General features: G+C 44.8%; 1 protein-coding gene across 4 annotated transcripts in view; it reads right to left on the reverse strand.

Annotated features, from left to right (window-relative positions):
• RSPH10B (radial spoke head 10 homolog B) overlaps nucleotides 1-22,893 on the reverse strand; it is a 232,302-nt gene that overhangs the window by 117,051 nt on the left and 92,358 nt on the right. For all 4 annotated transcript variants that reach the window (XM_069210152.1, XM_069210149.1, XM_069210150.1 and 1 more), the window contains exons 8-9: nucleotides 17,102-17,278; nucleotides 11,159-11,300 (exon numbers count right to left, since the gene is read on the reverse strand). In XM_069210152.1, the coding sequence (XP_069066253.1) occupies nucleotides 11,159-11,300; nucleotides 17,102-17,278 (319 nt within the window). The remainder of the gene's footprint in view (nucleotides 1-11,158; nucleotides 11,301-17,101; nucleotides 17,279-22,893) is intronic.

Here is a 22,893-nt window from a genome sequence, read left to right on the forward strand (position 1 = left end):
TGTACAGCAACACTGATGCAGGGGATGGTCCACTCTGAATACCTGGGACGCACGCTCTCTGACCATAATCCTCTACTAGTGACTTGGAGAATGAAGGAGGTTAGGCCCCCCATCCCGATGTGGCGATTGGCCCCTGGAGCCTTAGAGGACCAGGTGTACAGGGATGGCCTTCGTCTCTTCCTAGCTGACCATATTAAAATTAATGAGGGATCCACTGACTCTAGATCTGTTGAATGGGAGACCCTTAAAGTGACAACCAGGGGATACTGCATGGGACAGACGACGGGGGTGAGACGAACGCTAGAACGGGAACTGACCAAACTCGAGAAGGAAATACATGAGTGGGAATGGAGACAGGGTACAGACGAGTAGGAAAGAGAAAAGTATGCCCAGGCACGGAAAGACCACTCCCAGGTTGAAGAACAACTTAGATGCCATAGTGTGCAAAACTATATGGCCTCATTACACTCTGAGGAGGGGAGATCAGGCAGAATGCTGGCGTGGCTGGTAAGGTCCGGAGGGGAAGGAGAGCCTATCACCAAGGTGATAACCATGGATGGAGAGGGAAGACACAGTCCGAACGCTATAAATGACGCCTTCAAAGAGTACTATGCTCATTTATATAGGAAACCCGGGGAGCTCGACGATCCTGCTCTTGGGGCGTATCTGAAGCAACTCCCATTGTCAACGCTGACAAATGAGGAACAGGAGGAGCTGGGGGCAGCAGTGACAGTAGATGAGATAAGGAATGCCATATCGCAATTAGCGCCCGGGAAGACACCGGGGACGGGCGGCTTGCCTACGGATTTCTATAAGAAATACGAAACCTTACTGGCCCCCAGACTGGCGGAGGTGTATTCCGAGACACTGAGCAGGGGTGTGCTACCGGCCACACTGAGGGAAGCATTGGTGGTCCCACTGCCCAAATCCAAAGCTAGAGAGACATCTGTTGCTAACTTTCGCCCCTTGTCAATGTTGAACAATGATTTTAAAATACTTAGCAAAATTTTGGCCAATCGGCTGCTTGGCCACATGCCCAAGCTGATACATGAGGATCAGAACGGGTTTGTCCCGCACCGGAGCACATCCCTTAACTTGAGACGACTATTTGCCATCCTACATATGCCCAGGGAAGTGAAACCTTCGACTGGGGTACTACTTGCCGTGGACTTCGAAAAAGCCTTCGACTCAGTTAGGTGGGACTACCTGAGGACAGTGATGAGAAAGATGGGGTTGGGAGAGGGTTGGGTAAAATGGGTGGACTTACTATATGCGTCCCCCCTGGCTAGGGTGAGGACAGGCAAGACGGTATCCGACACCTACCCAATTCACAGGGGCATTAGGCAGGGTTGCCCTCTATCGCCACTATTATTCGCACTGGCCATCGAGCCGCTGGCAGCCCAACTACGAAGGGATGGCAAGGGTAAAGGGATACAATGGGGACAATCGGAGCACATCGTTTCCCTTTATGCAGATGATATACTTATCTACCTCAGAGACGGAGAGACGGGACTCCCCTGGGCTCTGGATGCCCTTGAGCATTTTGGGTCCTAATCGGGACTGCGTCTCAATAGAGGCAAAACATATGTTTTCCCAATGCTAGCGGGATGCGACCGGCCCGCTTCGTGCCCCGAGGACGTAGGCTGGGCGCCGAGGACATTTAAGTACCTGGGAATACAGGTGTTCCATGAGGTGGGGGACCTCTGTGATGGCAATCTTGGGAGGGCACTCCGCTCCCTACCTGCCTCAGTAATGTTCTGGCACTCCCTGAGGCTAACCACAATGGCCAGAGTTGCACTGTCCAAAATTATAGTCCTGCCCCGGTTACTTTACTATTTCGCGAAACTGCCGCCACTGGTCACTTCAGCGTGGTTTCGCAAACTTAAAACGCTGATCAGAGAGCTTATATGGGACGAAGGCTGGAGACGCACAGCACTTTCGACTCTTTGTAGGCCGACACATCTGGGGGGCCTGGGAGTCCCTGACTTTGAGTTTTATTATTTAGCATCACAATTGCAGTGGATTGCGGCGTGGATGGGAGGAAAGTGACAATTGGATAGATGCACTGCTCAAGGAGAGATTGGAATGGAACGAATCATTGCGCGGATGGTGAATATGAAAGGGACCAAGCAAGCGGACAGTATGATGACGAGAGTAGCGGCAGCATGTTGGAATAAAAGTATGAGAAGAGCAGGGGTGGGACAGCCTTACTCCCCGGAGCTCCCACTCTCGGTACTAAGGGAAGGAATAGACGAGAGGAATCCGGTGGGCTTTGGCCTTGGACCCTGGAAGAAGGCGGGAGTGGGGACAGTTGGGGCGCTGTTCCGAGAGGGGGTGCTGAGGTCTTTTTCGTATTTAACAGAAATGGGAGTCCCAAGGGGACAGTTTCTCCAGTACAGGAAACTAACACATACCCTTAGAGAACACTGGGGTACAATTAATGCAGAGCCTCCCACCCACAGAGTACTACACTTACTACTAACGTCTGGTGGGGAATCTCACTTAATTGCTAGGATCTACAGGTCCCAAAATGAGGAATCATTGGATGCATTGCAGCCCCGAAGAGAACAGTGGGAAAAGACAGTGAGTAGGGAATTAACAGACGCGGAGTGGGGCAGGGCACTAGCATATCCTCGTACGGTATCCAGAAACACCCGGTTGAGGTATATACAGTACAACTATATGCATAGAACATACCTCACCCCACACAGATTGACACGAATTTATGGGGAAACCCCCAAGACATGCCCTAGGTGTGGTAACGTAAGTGCAGACTTCGATCATATGGTGTGGAACCAGAGCTCCAGAGGGGCTGGGCTGCAGCGCTGGCCGACCTGACACGAGTGATGGGGGTGGAGATTGGGCTGTCCCCAGCGACATGCTTACTGGGCTTGAGGGTGGGTACCCCTCTAGGGAAAGTGAGGGGCCGCTTTCTAGACCTGGCACTTGTTCTCTATAGGAGACGAATTACGATGGGCTGGAAATCCCCCAGCTGCCCATCAGCAAGTGTATGGAGGCGGGACGTGTCAAAATGGGCCCGAGCAGAACTGCAAGTGCTGAAAAGTGAGGAGGCAAGGGGCATGCGCCAAACCCCCATCGCTCTAGTATGGGAAGAAATACTCCTAAGGTGGGATAGTCAGACTAAGGAAGGGGGGGTGGCAGGGGAAACCCAGAGTGACTAGTAGGGCAGGGCACGAGGCAGTGGGGCAGGCTGGAGAACCCATGAGAGAAGGAATGGAGAGAGGGAGACCAGGACCATCTGGAGCGGGTGGTGAAGGTGACAGGAAGGCTGAACCCCATGATAGAGGACATGGATGTACTCACCCCCAAAGCACATCTATTTCAGTTTGAGGAGTCAGGGACAATAATCAGAAGAAGGTACTGGCTCAGCCTCAGTTGAATGAAAGAGGGGAAAAAATAGAAGAACAAGGAAGCAATGAGTAACACCCACCACGGCTGTGAATGTAGTCTGTTTGAAATAGTGCCATCAAGTTAAAATAATAAGTAGTTTTAGAGAAGTCTGTTATACAGACACGTGGGTACTCCAGGTTAATAGCGACCACAGGACAGGGATATACTCCTAAGCCACTGAAACAACCTAGGCACATTGCATCTTTAAGGATACTAAACACGTCTAGGATAAAAAGAAATGCGGTGGGAGCACTAGAGAATGCAGGAACATGTTGTATGTTCAAAGATCAATTATATGTACTGAATGGAAAATTGTTGATGTCACCAATAATGTTGCAGATGTAATGCAGTGAAAGTTAATAAAGATATATTAAAAAAAAAAAAAAGGATTGAGAGCAACTGGTGTGACTTGCACATAAACTTTTCAAAAAGGTTGTAGGTTCGTTCAAAGACCGGTTACCAAAAAGTGCAAAAAAGCCTAAAGTTTCTTCATATACTATATTATTAATCTGTGGATTGCTGTGCACATACTGACATTAAAGAGTTCCCATGTCATGCTATCAACAATTTGTATGTACACTGTACATTCATAAAGTGAAGCTATTTATTGACATAAGTTCAGTGAAAATTCTGAAAAATATTTACTAGCTTTCCTATTATATATTTCCTTGTAATACATCAGTTGCTATTAACTCCTTATGGAGAGCTGCAAATTTTATACCGCCATTGTCCTTTGAAAGTTTTTCTTCAGTTGGGTGTGGATTCCCTTCCCTACACATTGTCTGGTCCGTGTCCCACCCTTTATGATATGCAGCATGTCTTAGTGCAAATGGCTCCAACATGAAACCATATTTCACACCACAATGTGCTTCAATAAGGCATAGTGCCTCATGTTTTGACCCATAAGCAACATTCTTTAAAATAGCGTAGGTGGTCATTTAGACGTTGGCTCGTGCAGGGCATCTGCCAAAAAACAGCAGATGCATTTCCACCAAACTCACAGGTCCCCTGCTGCACCCCACAAAGAGGTATTGGGAGCCTCAAAACCTGTCCCTGACAGAGCGCCCACTATTGAGTCACTAGATCACAGTGACGGTCGTCCCACTCTATTTAGGACTGGTTAATGTCACTGGTTTCTTAGCACTACTGTGCCTTCCAGAGCATGACAGATGTAGAGCAGGGAAAATAACCTATAGCTCCAGGAGCAGGGAGAAAACGACCTGAGCCATTTAAGTTTTCTTTTTCAGAAACAAATCTCTGATAAGGGGTTTGTTTCGGAAATGTAAAGGAGGCCAAAACCTTTGTATGCTGCTTGGTGTTAGCAGTCACACCGGCATACTGGTGGATGCAGTTTCGTCCAAGAGCAGCCCACCAAGCAAGCAAGGTGCTCTAAATAATGTGTGCGGCCTACCAAAGTGTAATTCATCACCAATGTTGTTTATTTTTCAGTAGTGTTCGGCGGACAGGATACTCCGTCAAAACGTGATGGATATTGAGTTTGCCTATTAGAAGTGCCACGGGCTTAAATGTACCTGTAGTATGATTGACTGGATAACCACCATATTTGTGACTGAGTATTCTGTCTGACAAACTCTAAATAAGGACCTAAGTGCTGAATTATTAATAATAATAGTATTTCCCCGAATTTTAACACTACACCATTTTCCTCTGTAATTGGTAAAAGTTGATTACAGTAAATCATAAGCATAATTCAATTTCACATTTTCACATACATTTAAAAACTCTGACTGTCATTTATAGTTAGGCAACCTTCTATCAAGTCCTATTTTGAGCTACACGGTTGCAGTGCAGGGATCTTGCTGACTTCAATTCAACTGCTGTGTGGTGGCTACAGTGAAGGAAGAATAATTTGCCAAGTTGGTATCATGTTGTTCTTACCCTGCTTGGAAGTTTGTTTTTGGAAAACAAAAAGACAATAGTTCTGATGTGCGCAGGGTTTTTTCCCAGGAATGCAGGGCCATTGATTGATATCCATGCTGTGCTCCCATCCAGTTTTAGTGGTTTGGTATTTTTGCTTTTTTGCTCTGCTGCTTTGACTGCAATACCTGAACTTTTTAATGTATTTTCACTTGTTTAGAATTGTAGTCGCATTTTAGACCTTTGCTCCAAAATTCCACATATATTGATGAAATGTTTCTCACAGTCAAATTCCCCCACCCCTTACCTCGTGTCATTTCCACTGTCATATCTACACCTCGTCTCCATGTTGTGTACATTTATCTCAGCAAGCGTAGCATTCAGCACAAAATGACCGATTCGGTATTAAGACAAGAGTTAATGTAACAGTAACGTTTAGGGTTGTGCGAAGTTGTGAAGTTGCACATCTCACAAAGCACACAGCTAGTAAACCTTTAAAAAAAGGGAGGAGAGGTGCACCTTCCGCTACAGATTGGATAAACCTTCTTGCTACTGTGCCATGCTCTAGGCATGGACTACATTTGCATGAGTATGTCTCGTTCTGCTTTTGAGAATAAAAATTGATAGGGCGCATGTGGACCTGAATGAAGGCTGTGACTGAAATGACAGGGCATTAATAATCTCTTTAAGAGAGTGTCGGGGCATTAAGGAGCATGACGATTTTGGGTTCAGAGGCTGAAAGTGGTGGGAGTCTCATCTAAAATCATTTTCATCCTTATTTTCCAGGCTGCGATAGACCTGGGCCCGGCCCTGCAGTTAGCATGTTCTGCTACGGTACTCTAAGTGAACCCAGGAGAACATTGACTCCTTTTGGCAAGGTGAGAAGGGCTAGGGCTCACAACAATGCTCGGTTGAATCCAGTGACAGCCTTTTATCAGGGAGAAGCACATGAAAGTGCTAATGTCTGCTGTGATTGGGTATCTAACCGTTCACAAGAGGCCGCCACCTGAGAAGCAAGTATTGGGAAAATCAATAGGTCGGGATTTAATGTGCTGGTGCATGCCAAGAGAGTCATGCAGAAATTATGTTTCCATACAACAGCACAGTAAACTCAGACCAGGGGCATTATTATTAGCAGTGTCCTGGGAGTGCATCAAGTGTGTGCACCCGTTTTCTGTGCCCCAGGGCACTGTTGTAGTTCAGAAGATGGAGCAGGTGCTTGTGAGCCCTCTTCTGTAATACGGACAGTGCTGGTGCACATAGCGCCACTCCGTAATTCACTAATGCCTTTCCCTCAGGGCAGCGTGAGTTTGTATCTGCCTCGGGGGCAGTGCATTACTTGTAATAGAGGGCACTGTCCATGTTTGTACCTGGCGTACCTGTTTAAAGGTGCGCAGTGGTGTAAGCAGGGAGAGTGAGGCCATTATGCAATACAGGCCTTGGTGGCTTTGCCAATGCTTGGTAGTGATGGTGGCAATAGCAGTGCTGGTGTGGTGGCATTGGCGATATGGGTGGTGCCAGTATTCCTGGTGTTGTTGATTGTGGTGTAGTATTTGTGATGGTGGTGGCATTGGTGATATATTTGGTGGTGTTAGGTGGCGGTATTAGAGTTGTGTGGTCTATTAATAGCGGTGATGATATATGTTGGTGGTGGTAGTATTGGTGATGGTGTCATTTTGCGGATAATATACTGTTTGTGATGGGATTAGTGGAAGTGAAGAGGTATTGGTGATGTAATAAATTAAAACAATCAGAAATACCTATACAGAAAAAACGAAGGGTTGCCTTAGGTACGCAAAGCATGAATTAAATGAAGAATTGAGGGGCATATTTATACTCCGTTTGCGCCGGAATTGCGTCGTTTTTTTTGACGCAATTTCGACGCAAAACTTACTCCATATTTATACTTTGGCGTTAGACGCGTCTAGCGCCAAAGTCCATGGAGTTTGCGTAATTTTTTTGCGTGGACACCTACTTTGCGTTAATGATATGCAAGGTAGGCGTTCACGTCTAAAAAATTGACTCCGAGGCATGTGCGCCGTATTTACACTCCCGGGCAAAACTCACTCCCGGGAGTGGGCGGGTCACAAAAATTGACGTACGGCCGCTTTTGCGCCGTTTTTTAGCGCCTGGAAAAGGCAGGCGTTAAGGGACCTGTGGGCTCTGAAGGAGCCCAGAGGTGCCCTCCCATGCCCCCAGGGACACCCCCTGTCACCCTTGCCCACCCCAGGAGGACACCCAAGGCTGGAGGGACCCATCCCAGGGACATTAAGCTAAGTTCAGGTAAGTGTTTTTTTTTTTTTTTTTGTGTGGCATAGGGGGCCTGATTTGTGCCCCCCTACATGCCACTATGCCCAATGACCATGCCCAGGGGACAGAAGTCCCCTGGGCATGGCCATTGGGCAAGGGGGCATGACTCCTGTCTTTGCTAAGACAGGAGTCATTTCTATGGGGGTTGGGAGTCGAAAAAAATGGCGCAAATCGGGTTGAGGCGAAAAATTTGCCTCAACCTGACTTGCCCCATTTTTTGACGCCCAAGCCCCATTTCCCCCTACGCCGGCGCTGCCTGGTGTACGTCGTTTTTTTCCACGCACACCAGGCAGCGCCGGCGGCTAACGCCGGCTAACGTCATTGATTAAATACGGCGCCCGCATGGCGCTTCAGAATGGCGTTAGCCGGCGCTAATTTTTTTGACGCACAACTGCGTTAGCGCAGTTTTGCGTCAAAAAGTATAAATATGGCCCTGAATGTGAAAACGTATGGTGGTTGAGTGTACCTTTCTTATTCAAAATAGTTTCTCATCCATTGCATTGCAGGTACTCCATAGGAAGCAGAATGATACGTCAACCGGCCAATAGCATGACTGTGAGAAAGTAAACTCTCCTTTGGGTTAATCTAAGATGTGATTGATAATGTCTTACGCCAAAGGCTGAAATAAGCCAGTGGTTAAGGGGGGCTGACCCAAACTTCTCATCCTTGTATATTGTAAGCCCTAAGTCATGCAGGAAGCTGTACTGTCCACCTCGACCTCAAAAACATAATTCCCAACATAACTCAATCACATCCTGACAATAAGGTAGTACGTAATAAGTACAAAGTGCAGAAAATATACATAGAAGAGTTGTTGTATGGTGGCAGAGGGCGTAAGCGAGTTGACCAGTTATGCCTAGTAGTTATTTTATGCATCCTCTATTTAGGAATAGTTTTTTCTATGCATCCTCTATTTGGGAATGTGTGTCAATTTTGCATACATAAGAGCCACCATTGTTTAGGTGGTTTTCAGAAATGCCTCTCCTCAATCCCCTTGCAGAGTGAGCATTATGTCTGCTGACATAGTGTATGTTTTCTAAAGTTCCTTACTGTTTTGTATTACAGGAAGACTCAAGGTGCTGAAAGTAATCGTAAAGTGTAAGAGGGTGCTATTTAGGTTCTATCCCAGCCAGATAATAAATGAACAATACTTGACTTTACTTATCTTTGATTTACTTGTGCCTAATGATTTAGACATCCTACCTCTCACTCCCTCACCCACCCCTTCATCTGCGGGGAGGGTCTTTCTCGGACCTAGGCAATCACCAAGACCTCCAAGTTAAGTGAGGTGCTAAATAAAGGGACAAAAATCAAATAACAACTGAATTAAAATGCAAATGGAGGGGCTGTTTACTATATGGTTTACCTATGGCACTAGTTACTAGCAGCTAATCTATGACCTGCTATTCCTATCTTCAAGTCAATCCTTTAAGACCATTTTGTAGTCCACACTCTGCCCGCCACTCTGTGCCTCTACATGTCTCCTGCGCCTGGTGTCGGTTTGGAATGTTTTGAAGAACATGACATGCAACGTTGATACAACATGAATAGAAAGGGGGCTTTAGTGAATTTCACATTATGGTCCTAATGAAGTGCTAGATTAATTTTGAGACTTCACAAATGTTTCTTTCTCAACTGTAATCCAGATTCAATCTGATAAAATTAGGATTAAAGAGGATGCTGAACCCTAACCCAATAAAGGTGGAATGCTTCATCCTCAGGGTTTCTGCTCACTTTTACTGGACTATGGAAATTGAGGCCAGAAAGATACGGGCAGGTGCCATAATACAGTAGCCAAGGGGCATTGTTCGCAGAGAAACCCATCTGCTCACCAACACTGAAAAGTAAATAAACCTGAGACTGAAGAATCCTCCAAAGAGGAGCCATGGTCTGCAACACCTTGACAGCAACTTATATACACACATGTATTTTACCCTTCTAATTAAACACAGTAATGAGGCTCGGATTTGGCGATAGATGACATGTGGGGTAGTTCTGAGGGTTGTCCTGATGAATGCCTCTAATCAAGAAGGCATTCTAAACAGAGGCAGAAACATCATGACTGAAAGACGAGAAAGTTCTTAAAAGCCCACATCGGCCACATATTTAATTGTGTGCTAGGTAGGCAACAGTAAAAAGGAAAAACTAATACATAGTTTAGCGCTAGTAAGACCTTCAAAGGTGAAAAACGTATACAGATTAAGATACCCACAAACATATGTCTTTGTGAGCCCACCACCACCAGACGTTGCGGGTGAGGAGCAAACCCAATGATGAAACATGCCACTGTAAGAGTAAGTGGTTGGCACCCTTTTAATCCTAGTCTCATCATACTTAATCTGGAGTACCAGTAGAAATGGAACAATTTTGAAGTCTCTGAAAGAATCTAGTATGACGTACGGACCACAGTATTTTGTGTATTAAATGATTTTATTGCGATGAATGTAATATGACCCTTTATAATTTCCTCTCGCTACCCCTTTGTGTGGTGAAGAAGAATTTCATATTGTCATATTGTAGTGCATCAAATATATAGTGTTCATCTGTGAAAAATGGAAATGCGATTACTAAGCAATCTTTTACACATTTCAAGCCCACATTCCAGAGGTCACAGTAAAAATCGATTCAGAGTTTGTGTTTGAACTAGGTTACAAATAATAAGGGGCAGATTTGTGGAAAGTGGCACTGCCCCTATGTACCCCCCTACTGCCACCATGTGTGCACTGTATTTAAAAAATGGCGCACCATGAAGCAGGATAGGGGCAATAGTGTAATTTCGCTATTGATGTACTCTGCAGGAGTAGCGCCAAAATATTGTCGCTATTCCTGTAGAGTACATAGGGCCCCCTTCTAAAGAATGGAAGCTCCCTTTTAACGCCTGCTCTTAAGCAGGTGTTAAAGTTGCCATAAAAAATGGCGCAAGGAAATCGCATAGATTTCCTTACACCATTTTTCCGGGTCCCCTAAAGGGGGAACGCCTCTTTGCATACATTATGCCTGGCGCAGGCATAATGTAGCGCAAAGGGTTACCGAGTTGCGCAATGCATGCATTGCGCCCCTCTGTAAATACGGCGCAGGGTTTTCAGCCTCGTTGGGCCACATTAACGTAAAAAATAATTACGTTAATATGGCACAAAGTGCGCAAGGGCATTATAAATATGCCCCTAAGGGCGCACACATTGCACAGACTGTTCCCTGCATAAATGCCAAGTAAAATTTGTGCAGCTGAAGACTTTCCTGTTTTGCGACTCAGAACGGACCAAAACATGCGATTTTACTCCATTATGCCCCATTCCAACCTGCTGAACTTGAAATGGGGAGGTAAAACTGCACCAAGAAAAGGTTTTGCCATTACTTCAAGCTGTACTACCTCACTCATATAATGTCGCTCCTGTCGTGACGGTCTCAGTGTATAGTGTATTAGCATATTTCCGCGGCCATCTTTTTCAACTCAGTGCTTGGCACAGTCAGCCAAATAACCATTGGGTGCACAGCAATCAATGCACACTTTTCATTAAAAAAAATAACAACATGCTTTGCACCCATTCATGTTCCTTACCAGAAGCAACGGGGCTTTGTGTGCGGATGCCACTGAGGTCAGGGGTGTTTATTCGGTCCATCTGAAAATGGGGAAACTCTGCTATGACGTCATTTTGAAATTCTCCCTCATAAGTACGTCCATTTTTAAATGTAAATTTTCCCTGAAAAGATAAATAAAAGGCTCAATAGTGGAAAAATAACGTTTCACAGCACTGAAGTATGTCTCTACCAATAATAAGACTTGGATCCTTCACCCACTACATAAAATAGGAAAACCAGCACTCCCAGAAAACGTTCAGGAACTGGTTCTGAGTAGCTCTAATGCCTTTGCTATGAATTTCTGGGTAGTCCCATTTTGGACTAAACAAGCAGTTTTTGGTCAAAACAGGATTACGCCGCCTGGCCTGCTCGAGTGTTTTAATCCTGCATGTTTTTTTTTCCCTGGAGACGATTCCTCCATTTCATAATTGGAATACTTTGTCTCTAGTAAAATACCTGAGATTAAGGATTCATAGCACTGACTCCTGCATGTCAGCCTGAGTTCAGCACTGTTCTGTGGTATACGGTGAGGTCCTGCTTGTGTCCTCTGAAAGTAATTTCAACACCCAGTTTAGAAAGCGCAATAATCGTAGCATAGTCCAGTATATAGAATTCAAATAGTTGTGAAAATCGCCAAAATATTAATTCTTATAATCTATTAACTAACCCATGTTTTGCCCTTGGAAAGGTCGTAAAGGGCTTTTTCATGGCAATGTTGAATTCACTAGGCCTTAAATTGTGTATGGATTCCATTATGTCAAAGATAGTCAGTTGAGAATGGCTTCCCATCCACGTTGTTCGTCTATTACACTATGTTGTTATGAGTGATAAAGATTCTGGAGATGTTTACAACAATTTCAAATGTATGTACTAATCCTCTGAAGAAGAAGGGCAGGTTTTGGGATCCATTCCTTAGGGGTCTTTATTGAATCAGCTTGTGCTTTTCTGGTAACATGGCGCCCTGGTCTTCCTTACCCATAGTATTGCTATTAATTGGTGCTGTGTTACCACTTGGAAACACCAAGATATTTGTGATAACCCCTCATGTGTCAATGTTTTATCCATGATTGAAGCATTAATTTCTGAACACCAAAATTACAGATTTTCATCTAATATTGTTCTGATGGATAAATCTTTCTTCTGGTGATTACCCTTGTGCCTGGAGCAGCATGTGTTTAACTGTATTCTAGCCAACACACATGTGCCAATGTGTGTCACACAAAATGTATTCCTTTTACCTGGGCACCCCCTAAAGAGCCTTTATCAGATGGTGTAATATGAGCCGGAGAGGGTGGATTCACTCTCCTTTGAAGATATTCAGCACAACTAACCTACATGACGGTTGTTTAGCAACTACAACCCACCAGAACATCAGCAACAGCCTCTAAGCTTTTTGTATTTTTTCCCCCAGGTTAGGGAGTCTCTCTCTCTCTACCAGTAAGCTACGCCTCCTTTCCAGCGCTCCTCCACTCAGATGTCAACTATGTAGTCAGACACCAAATGGTTCTAGGTCCCGCCCCCTATCCAGGCTCTGCCTACCCAAAGCCCCTCTTCCACCTCACAACTGTGAACATTTTATTATAGCAGGCAGACTGGGGCTACGTGTTAACATTTATTTTTGCACAGTGTCCTCTTAGTTATACACTAACTCACATTTAGCCTACCTTTCTCTTAGGTCCTCAATGACTCACAATGAGCCCAAAGAATGCTTACTACCCTTTAACACAAAGCCAGCAGGAGATATCTTAGTTACCCATCAATTAAATAAGCCCACAGTGGCATCTGCTACTCTTTAATTCACAGCGAGTCAACGTTCCTCATAGTTCTCGGGTAATACCCACTTAGTTAAGGATCATCTTAATTCCTCGGTAACACACACATAGGGGGTCATTCTGACTTTGGCGGGCGGCAGACGCCGCCCGCCAAAGTAACCCCGTCGAAAGACCGCTCCGCGGTCAAAAGACCGCGCGGGTCATTTCGACTTTCCCGCTGGGCCGGCGGGCGACCACCAAAAGGGTGCCCGCCGGCCCAGCGGGAAAGACCCTGCAACAATGAAGCCGGCTCCGAATGGAGCCGGCGGAGTTGCAGGGGTGCGACGGGTGCAGTTGCACCCGTCGCGATTTTCACTGTCTGCAAAGCAGACAGTGAAAATCTTTATGGGGCCCTGTTAGGGGGCCCCTGCACTGCCCATGCCAGTGGCATGGGCAGTGCAGGGGCCCCCAGGGGCCCCACGACACCCGTTCCCGCCATCCTGTTTCTGGCGGTGTAAACCGCCAGAAACAGGCTGGCGGGAAGGGGGTCAGAATCCCCATGGCGGCGGGCCAGGGGAAAGCCGGCGGGAAACCGCCGGATCCCCTTTTCTGACCGCGGCTTTACCGCCGCGGTCAGAATGGCCCTGGAAGCACCGCCAGCCTGTTGGCGGTGCTTCCATGTCCCTCCACCCTGGTGGTCCATGACCGCCAGGGTTGGAATGAGGGCCATAGTCCAGACTCGTCTTAGTTAACCAGTAGCACACATTTAGTCCAGGGTCATTACAGTTCCCCATTAATAAACACTTAGGGGCATATTTATGAGCCCCTAGTCTGAGGGACTCATACTGATGCCAAAATGTCATACTGTCCACACTTGTACTGTGCACCAATGGGAACTTTAGTGTTGTCAGTGGTTTTTGCTGCTGCCATCCTAATTTCCCGGTGCCGATTAATCTCAGGGACCTCTTACTTACCCAGTTAACCACATTTAGTCTAGGCCAATCAGAATTCCCACGTAGCACACACTGAGCTCACACACTGTACCCTTCCTTCCCTAGCAGCACGCAGCGTAACTCATGCTGTATGGACTAATGGGACTGTTGTCAATGCTTCTCATGAAGGAGACTTTATCTGCACCAGTGTCCTCATAGCCCCCCTATTGACAAACATTCATGCTAATTACTCTTAGTTCTCCAGTGACTGACAGGCACACGCAGTATTCCAACTATCAATGGACCTCGTGACATTTTGGAGTACTTGACAGAATATATTTAAGCTGCAGGGTTGGCTGGATGACAATTTATAAGCCTTAATAAAGCCAGGGGGGTGTTCCTTCTGGTAGTCAAATGGACTACTCTAAAATGGGAACGAGTCAGGGATACTACGTTTAGAGCTGGGGACACCAAGATTTACCCAAAGATAAAACCAGAACCCCCATTTGTGTTCAAAAAGTCAATGGAAACACATATCAGCGCTATAGTTTTCCCCTCTTAGGTTCCTGTGAAAAGCACATACCTGTCTGGCTGAGCTGAAATGGACTGAGATCGCAAGGTCCATAATCAGTATAAACACTGTCCGTTCTAATTCACTTCTTCCATATACCACCAAGAACAATAGCACAAATCTATCACGTTTTGTAGATTGCTTCACACAGGCAGTGTGCCACCCAAGAATCACATTGCTGAGTTATGTATGGCCTCTAGAGCAAGCCTGAATCACATTTACGATGTTGACGTTGGTGTATAAAGCATTGTATGTGTGAGACAAACACTTGTCACCCTACACAGCAAGAGCAAAGAATCACATATATGTTGAGTCCCATAAGGATCAGCCCTTAGCCCTACTTTATTCAACATCTACGCTACTCTACTAGCAAACCACAGCAGGGCCTACAACATCAACATACTTTTATACGCAGACGATAGTCAACTAATACTCTCCCTGTTAGACAAGACCCCTCCTACAAAAACACAACTTCAAAACATGCATGACCGCAAGAGCCGCAGGGATGAAAACCAACTACCTCAAACTAAACACTGCCAAATTTGAAGTAGTGATCTTTGGGGGAAAACCTCTGCCTGGGACTCCACCAGGTGGCCAACTAACCTCAGACCATCACCCTGCAAACCGCTGACGCAAGAAATCATCCTGGACAACAAGCTCAACTTGAAAGTCCACATAAACAGTGACCTACACCTGTTTCCACATCCTTAAGATGCTAGGTAGAATCTTCAAATGGCTTCCCGAGAACACCAGGAAAATTGTCACACAGCCTCTAATCAACAGCAACACAATCAAGGCAGGAATCACTAAGAAACTCCTGAACCCGCTCCAGACAATACAAAATGCAGCACAAAGACTCATTCTTAACCTATGTTTTTGCACGCACATCACTCCACACCTCAAATAACTGCACTGGCTCGCAATTCACAAAAGCACCCAATTCAAACTGCTCACAAACACATTCAAAGCACTACATAACACAGGCCCTGCATACCTCAACAGTCGGATACACTTCTGCACACCTCCCAAGCAACTCCGCTCAGCTGGACTCTCACTGGCACGTATACCCCAAGTCCACAAAAGCCCAGCCGGAGGCCACACCTTCTCATACATCTCTCCAATGCATGGAACCACCTCCCTTGCCACATCAGAGCCTCTTCATCGCTTCTCGAGTTCCACAAGAAGCTGAGGACCTGAGCTGAGGCTCTTCGATTAACCTCACCAGGACACAGCTGCATGCCACACTAAAAAGAAAGTGTCTGGATACCGTCACAGGCGATTAGCACACCATACGCATACAAATAACATAACAGATTTTTTTCTACCTTCTTGTCATTTACATTGAGTCTAGCATCATCGCAGATATCCCTCTAACATCCCTTGTGGCGTTCTATACATTTCCTGTAACTTGCATTCTGTACATTAACCTCTTTGATTTCCAGTACTGCATTAATCCAGTTACCTTTCAGTTACCCTGCAGCTCACCCTCGTGGCATTATCCTCTTATACTGAGTCACACTGAAGCCACTGCCCCTTAGCTGTTTAGTACTTCACACTGAGTCCACTTTCTCCTCGGTTTCCAGTAACTTTGGCTCAGTCCATTGTCCTCTTGGTTCATCATTTATATACATTTAGTAAAGGGTGACTGTAATTAATCCTATTTTTGCTAAATCCCTGTTAGTCCCGTGTACCCTTGGAGAACCATGTTTAATATTTAAGCATTTACTCTATTCTCCAACCTATTGACTCATTTGATGCAGTGAACAGCTTGAGGCCCTTCCATTCCAGCTTGGAACAGATAGAGTTCAATTTTAATTGAAACATATGTCTATATTAAGTTAATTAAGCCGGTTTCCTAAGAGGATTCACATCTTAGATCTAAAAACTACCCTGCTTGATTGACCCCGTTGACTAACCAACACCACATCTAGCAGGATCACAGTTTAAGTTGTGTACAGTGCTTTAAGAAAGGCCGATGCACATTGGTCAAGGTGGCAGGTGAGAATTATCAAAGGTAAATTCCTTCTATGGAGTGCCTTGTCAGTCTTAACAACAGAGGTTCATTTACTCACTTTTTAATCAAGGCAGTGTTGGCTATATGAGAACTGTTTTGTCTTATGAATTCTGTTATATTTGTGGTGTGATTTGTAGGCAAGTACTATTGCACTTAACCTCATAGGGCACTTCTGTCCTGTGAGTTTGTCAAATGCCCTCCCTACTGTGTTTTAGTATACCTTTATGATAATTACATTTGATTAGTGGTGTAGCAGTAAATGTATTTGAGTTGGTCAAATGTATTTTGTAATGAAGATAAGACACTGTAGATATCAGTACGCTTTTAGTATGCATAGGAAGCATGACACATAGGTTCTACCCACTAATTTATTTATATGGTTTGTAGACACCATTAATATATTATTTATGTTTATAAAAAGCAAACACAAACATACAATCTGTAGAACCATGAAAGCAGTATGTTTAGCATCAAGGACCCATTACTTCCCCCAAATACCCCTTTTCACCTCTTATCTTATTAAATTGAAAACAAAATGCTATCATTCGTGCAGCTGTAAATCAGAAACGAAAGATAAACAAAAGAGAGTCCATCATAGCAGGACTTATTTCCTTCACTTTTCAAATGAATGTGTTTTGCATTTGCCAGGACTGACCAAACCATGTTTTTTGTTACACGCCCATTCGCCATCATATATAGCACCACTGGCATAGAGGAACTTCCCGTGTCCATGACGAGCTCCGTTGACAAACTCGCCAATATATTCATTCCTCAAAGGGTACTGAGATCCAGGTACTCTCTTCAGAAACCATGTATGGGTACCATATCCAGTCTAGAACAGAGAAATAGAAAGTTGTGTGAGAGCAGTCAAGTTTTGCATACGTCTTATAGTTGTCCACTGTCAAAAGGTAAGTACTACATTTCATGGACGTTAATCCACCAAAACGTTAGAGGTAAAAGACGTGACATCATTCACCCTTTGACCCCAAAGCCATCACAGGGTTGATCCATTTCCCACCATTATACACATATCAAACTCCTGCTTTCTTCTGAAGGTCTAGTAGAGCAAACAGTGTAAACTACAGAAAGTAAACAGGGATTGTCTACTTTCTGTTCCTAATACTGCCTTCATGAACCCAGAAATCAGTGGGGTCAAAAGGTATGTTACCAATGACCACCACTGTCTCCCTCCAGTGACTCCCATAATACATTTGCATTCAACAGTAGCATAGAAAATGCAATAAGGACTTTAGTAATCGTTAGTGTTTGTGTTGGCTTAGTATTTCTTGCCTGCCTTCCACTTGATGTCTCAAAAGATGTGCATATCTGCCCATCCACTGATTTTCATTCGCTGCATTTTGGATTAGTACTATGCTTATAGGAATTCTTTTCACACAGCTTCCTTAGTGTTTCAGGCCACCACAAAGATCACAGTAGTTTTGTTTGGTTGTAATGTCTTCTTCTCAGCAGCAAAACAAAGAAAATGGTTCGATTCAAAGTACTTTCTAATCTGAAATGTCTATACAAAATAAGTTATTATTATTACAGCAAACAAGAAAGATGATGGCTCCCAGTTCTTTGGTTGAAATAAACAAACTTCCTTAGGAGACAACAATCAATATATTTAGATGATACCCAAGATTTTGTCTTGGACAAGAAATATTATGAACGCATTGCACATGTGTACCTCTTTCACACTGAGTTCTGAAGTCAAGAATGTCCATCATAGGTCAGCGAGAGCCAGACCCAGTCCACGATGACAGGATACCATTGTCTGTATAAACTATTTAGATTTAAAATCAATGTGTGCAAGTTTATCGTGCGGCATGCCTGAAAACCTGCAGGACTTCAATCTCTGCAGACCATTGTTAAATAGCCATTGCCTAAGGTTCTGGTCATGAATTTCAGTTACCAGTTCTGAGTCTACCCATGCACTCTCAAATCCTACACAAGGACATTCACATAGGTCATGGTAGTGATTGTAGTGTTTTTCAATGTAGAGGGAGCCCATATCCTTCCTGGTTCAATTGGCAACGTGAATGACATTCTGAGAGATATTTTCGTCCTTCCCTATAGGTGACAATGAAGTTGTTGATTAATCGAGGCTATTTCACTGACCTTGAGAAGGCAATGCTCCTCTCACACTTGACCACCGAAACACTGAGCTAATTATGGAGGAAATAAAAATTCCAGCATTCCATGCTTTGGGATGGGCTCACGTTCAGGGACTGTAGGTCACACCACATCTCAGGAGGTGAGTCACAGAGCTTGCTAAGTTTTCTTGCTTAAGCATTTGCAGGATCCCAAGAGCCCGTTGTCCAGACTGGATGAACTGCAAAACACAATGGATCATGTCCATCCATGCTTGTTCAAATGACACAATGTCATAGCTTTATTCTGTTCTTTAAGATATCTATTGAGCTGTGTCATGCTTGACTGTGATCCTAATAGTGACTGCATAGACACATACATTAGTCTGAACAGTCTGAATAACTATTTTACTCATTTATGCAGCCACAACCAGTGCTTTATTTGTAAAAGAAAGAGTGCCGGTGCCAAAGCTGTGCTCGAAACCCGAGGCAGGTGTCATTAAATGTCAGCACACTGAATGACAATAAGGGGCATATTTATACTCTGTTTGTGCTGAAATAGCTTCATTTTTTACGCTATTTCAGCGCAAACTTAACTCCATACTTATATTTTGACACTAGACCCGTTTAGCATAAAAAATATTGGAGTTAACGTCATTTTTTGCCTGCGGAAATCTACCTTGCGTCAATGAGATGCAAGGTAGGCGTTCCGGGCAAGAAATTACTCTAAGGCCCTTGCGCCTTATTTATCCTCCTGTGTGAAAATCACGCACGGGAGGAGGAAGGCCTTAAATAATGGCGCTAAGCCTGCTTAGTGCCATTATTTAACACCTGGGTCACGGCAGGCATTAGGGGACCTGTGGGCCTTTTTCCATGGTCAGAAACCATGGAAACAGCCCACAGGCGCCCTTCCCTGCCCCAGTTTCTTTTTTTTTCAAAGTGCCATGGGGGGCCTAACTTGGGCCCCCTACATGGCACTGGGCCCAATGGCCATGCCAGGGGACATGAGTCAAGGCCGTAATGCCTCATTAGACCACTGCCAGACACTCCCAGCTCCTTTTACATCATATTGCAGGATCCTGCTTTATACATTTGTCACGTTACTCCGTCTTTGTTTTCTTCCTTCTTTCCCCTGTGTATGTTTGTCCCTCGTTTGCTCTCTGTAATGTCTGATGAGGAAAAATAAGTGTTGTTCCCCAAAAACGAGTGCCTGTGGGCCCCTCCAGCAACCACCAGCTAAAATGAAACACTGACCATAAGCACCTTCAAAGCACGCCTGCTTTGAACCACCAGAATTTACAGCAATATCACAAATACATTCAATAAAAGAACAAAACCACATACAATTCACATAACTAAGTCAATTCACAATGGTCATGGTCATGGTCAGTTAATTTTACAAGTGCATTTATTGCTCTAAGTTAGAAATGGGGTTTCTATTGGCTGCACCCAGTCTAAGTAGGGACCACCACTCTAGTCAAGGGAAGTCAGCTACACACTTAAAGATAACCTGTGCTCACTCTCTGGTAGCTTGGCACAGAGCAGTCAGGCTTATCTATGTGTAAGGTATTTGTGCAACACAAACACACAGTAACACAATGAAAATATCACAAAATGACTCCATGGAGGTTTTGAAAAAATAGCCAATAATTGTATAAATAGAACAAGACCAAAACAACAACAATCCAATGAGTAGCAGTTGAGATATGAATTTAAGAAAATTAGAAGAATCCAGTGTTTACAAGAAAATAGTCTTTTAGAGGTTACTAGAGGTCCTGCTGGAACGGGGCAAAGACAATAATTCCAGCCAAACGTGGTGGAGCGCAGGCCGGGTAAAGGAGCCGTGCAGTCCCGGGGAATAGAGTACTTGATTCTGGTCGCAAGCGCGAGATGTGTTGCTCACTTCCACAGTCCATAGGATACGTTGATTTTTCCTATGCATTGATGGCAAGGCGCTTGTTTCCAAAGATGAGCGTCAAAGCTCGAATGCATTGATTCTGAAGCTGATGCACTGGGCTTCTCCACGCTGTTGAAGGGATGCGCCAATAGTCCTTCAATGGTGGCAGCAATGCAGTAGTTTCAGTGCTGCGTTGATGATGATGCACCTGGTGCTGCTTCTAGCAGGGAGAGGATGCATCAGTTAATGAAACGATTCTGAAGGTACTGCTCGGGCCCCAGTGTGATGCGCTTTTTTACCACCGCAACAGGATTGATGCATCAGTTGCAGCTTCCAGCAGGTAGATGTGTTGATTTCACTGGTGAAAGTATCTGGGTCCACTTCCAGTGAATCAGGTACAGGACCATGGATAAAGACTTTAATATTCCTGAGTCTCTAGCAACAGGAAGCAAGCCAACAAGCCCTCGGAGATCACTTTGAGGTACACAGCAGATTCCAGTTCTCCCTCAGCAAGGTCAGAGAGCAGCAGGCAGTGGGGCAACACAGCAGAAAAGCAGTCCTTAGAGGTCAGCAGTCCAGCAGAGTGACAGCTTTTTTGCAGCACAGCAGTTCTTCTGACAGAGTCCAGTTGTAGATACAGAAGTGTCTGATTTGGTGGGGTCAGAGACCCAGTACTTATACCCAAATGTGCCTTTGAAGTGGGGGTGATGTCAAAAAAGGGTCTCTGAAGTGCACACGTATCCTTTCCTCTACAGCCCTCGCTCCAGACAATCAGTAGGGGGTAATCAACCCTTTGTGTGGGGACAGGAACTGTCTATTCAGGTGTGTCAGTCCCTACTGCCCTTCCTGTCCAGGAAGAGCCATCAGAATGCAGATTAATGCAGATGAGCACACAGACACACCTAACCTTCCTCTGTTTGTGGCTATCTAGAGGGAATGCACATAGTGTAGCTGTCACCCACACCAGATGTGTATTGGAGACCGGCTGCAGGCACACAAAGTTGACTTTGAGGGTATTTCACTAACAGGACATGTAAAACTTAAAAGTACGTATCCTGCCTTTTAATTACATTTCCCCTACCAAGTGGGTTGCATGGGGAACATATATGTATGAAAGGTAAGGTTTAGGCCTGGCAAGAGGTTTATCTTGCTAGGTGGAAGTGAAAGTGCAAACTGCACAGACAGGCTCTGCAAGAGCAGGCCTAAGACATGGTTAAGGGGCTACTTAAGTGATTGGCACAATCAGTGCTGCAGTCCAACTAGCAGCAGTTATTCTACAGGCCCTGGGCACATGTAGTGCACTTTACTAGGGACTTATAAATAAATCATATATGTATATTGGATTTGGGCTAAGTTTACCATGTTCTAGGGGATAGCATACAACTACTTTAGCACTGGTTAGCAGTGCTAAAGTGCACAGATTCCATAAGCCAGCAAAAACTAGGCCAGAAAAAGAGAAGGAGGAAGGCAAAAAGTCAGGGGTGACCCTTCAGAAAGGGTAATTTCCCAACACTCCAACTGTCAAAGACAGTATTTAAACTTTCTCTTAAATGGTCCCATATTTTACTTAGAAGTAATTCTAATTGGATTTTGTTCCAAAACTGAATGCTTGAAAATGTTACATCTACAACCTGGCACTGTTCAAATGCACAGAGGTAGATGGAAAACGTTCAGAGACCTTAACAGTTGACTTGACATGAATTGTCCTGTGAATAATTATAGGCTTACTGGACCAACACAATGGGAGTTCATTGCTCTAAGGTGAATCGTGGCTGATTTAACCACAGCATCTACTTGCTGTCCAATGAATAACACCTGGTCAATTAGAAGACCACCATTTCACTACTTGTTGAGCCTGACTCATTTTGTAGCATCATCCCCAAACATTTTGTCTTCATCCTCCTATTTTTCTGACCCCTTTTTGTTGGCTCTAGGATTCTGAGCACTTTATCACTGCTGATCAGTGCTAAAGTGCAGGTGCTCTTCCTTATAAATTTGACGTGATTGGCTTACACCTCGTTGGCTTCTTTAGTGTACATGTAAGTCCCTTGTGCAGTGGTATCTCTTATACCCAGGACTTGTAAATTAAATGCTACTAGTGGGCCTGCAGCGCTGCTTGCACCACCCACAGAAGTAGCCTTGCAAACCTGTCTCAAGCCTGCCACTGCAGGGCCTGAATGTGAAGTTTACAGCCACAGGGCACCGGCATCTAAATTTATTTGCCAGGCATGGAACTCCCTTTTTACTACATATAAGACACTACATAAGTTAGGCCCTAGGGAGCCCCAAGGGCAGGGTGGTGTGTAAGTAAGCGGTAGGTCATGTGTCTTATTATGTGGCCTGTCCTAGTAGTGGCAAACTGCCTATTTGGTTTCTCATTGCTGTGAGGGCTGGCTCTATCATAGGGTTGCATTGGCAAAGCCATTGCATATGGCTATGGGTTATTTCTGCTCTATGAGG

This window comes from Pleurodeles waltl, chromosome 10, assembly GCF_031143425.1.
Source record: "Pleurodeles waltl isolate 20211129_DDA chromosome 10, aPleWal1.hap1.20221129, whole genome shotgun sequence".
In the NCBI taxonomy this organism is placed as follows: Eukaryota; Metazoa; Chordata; class Amphibia; order Caudata; family Salamandridae; genus Pleurodeles; species Pleurodeles waltl.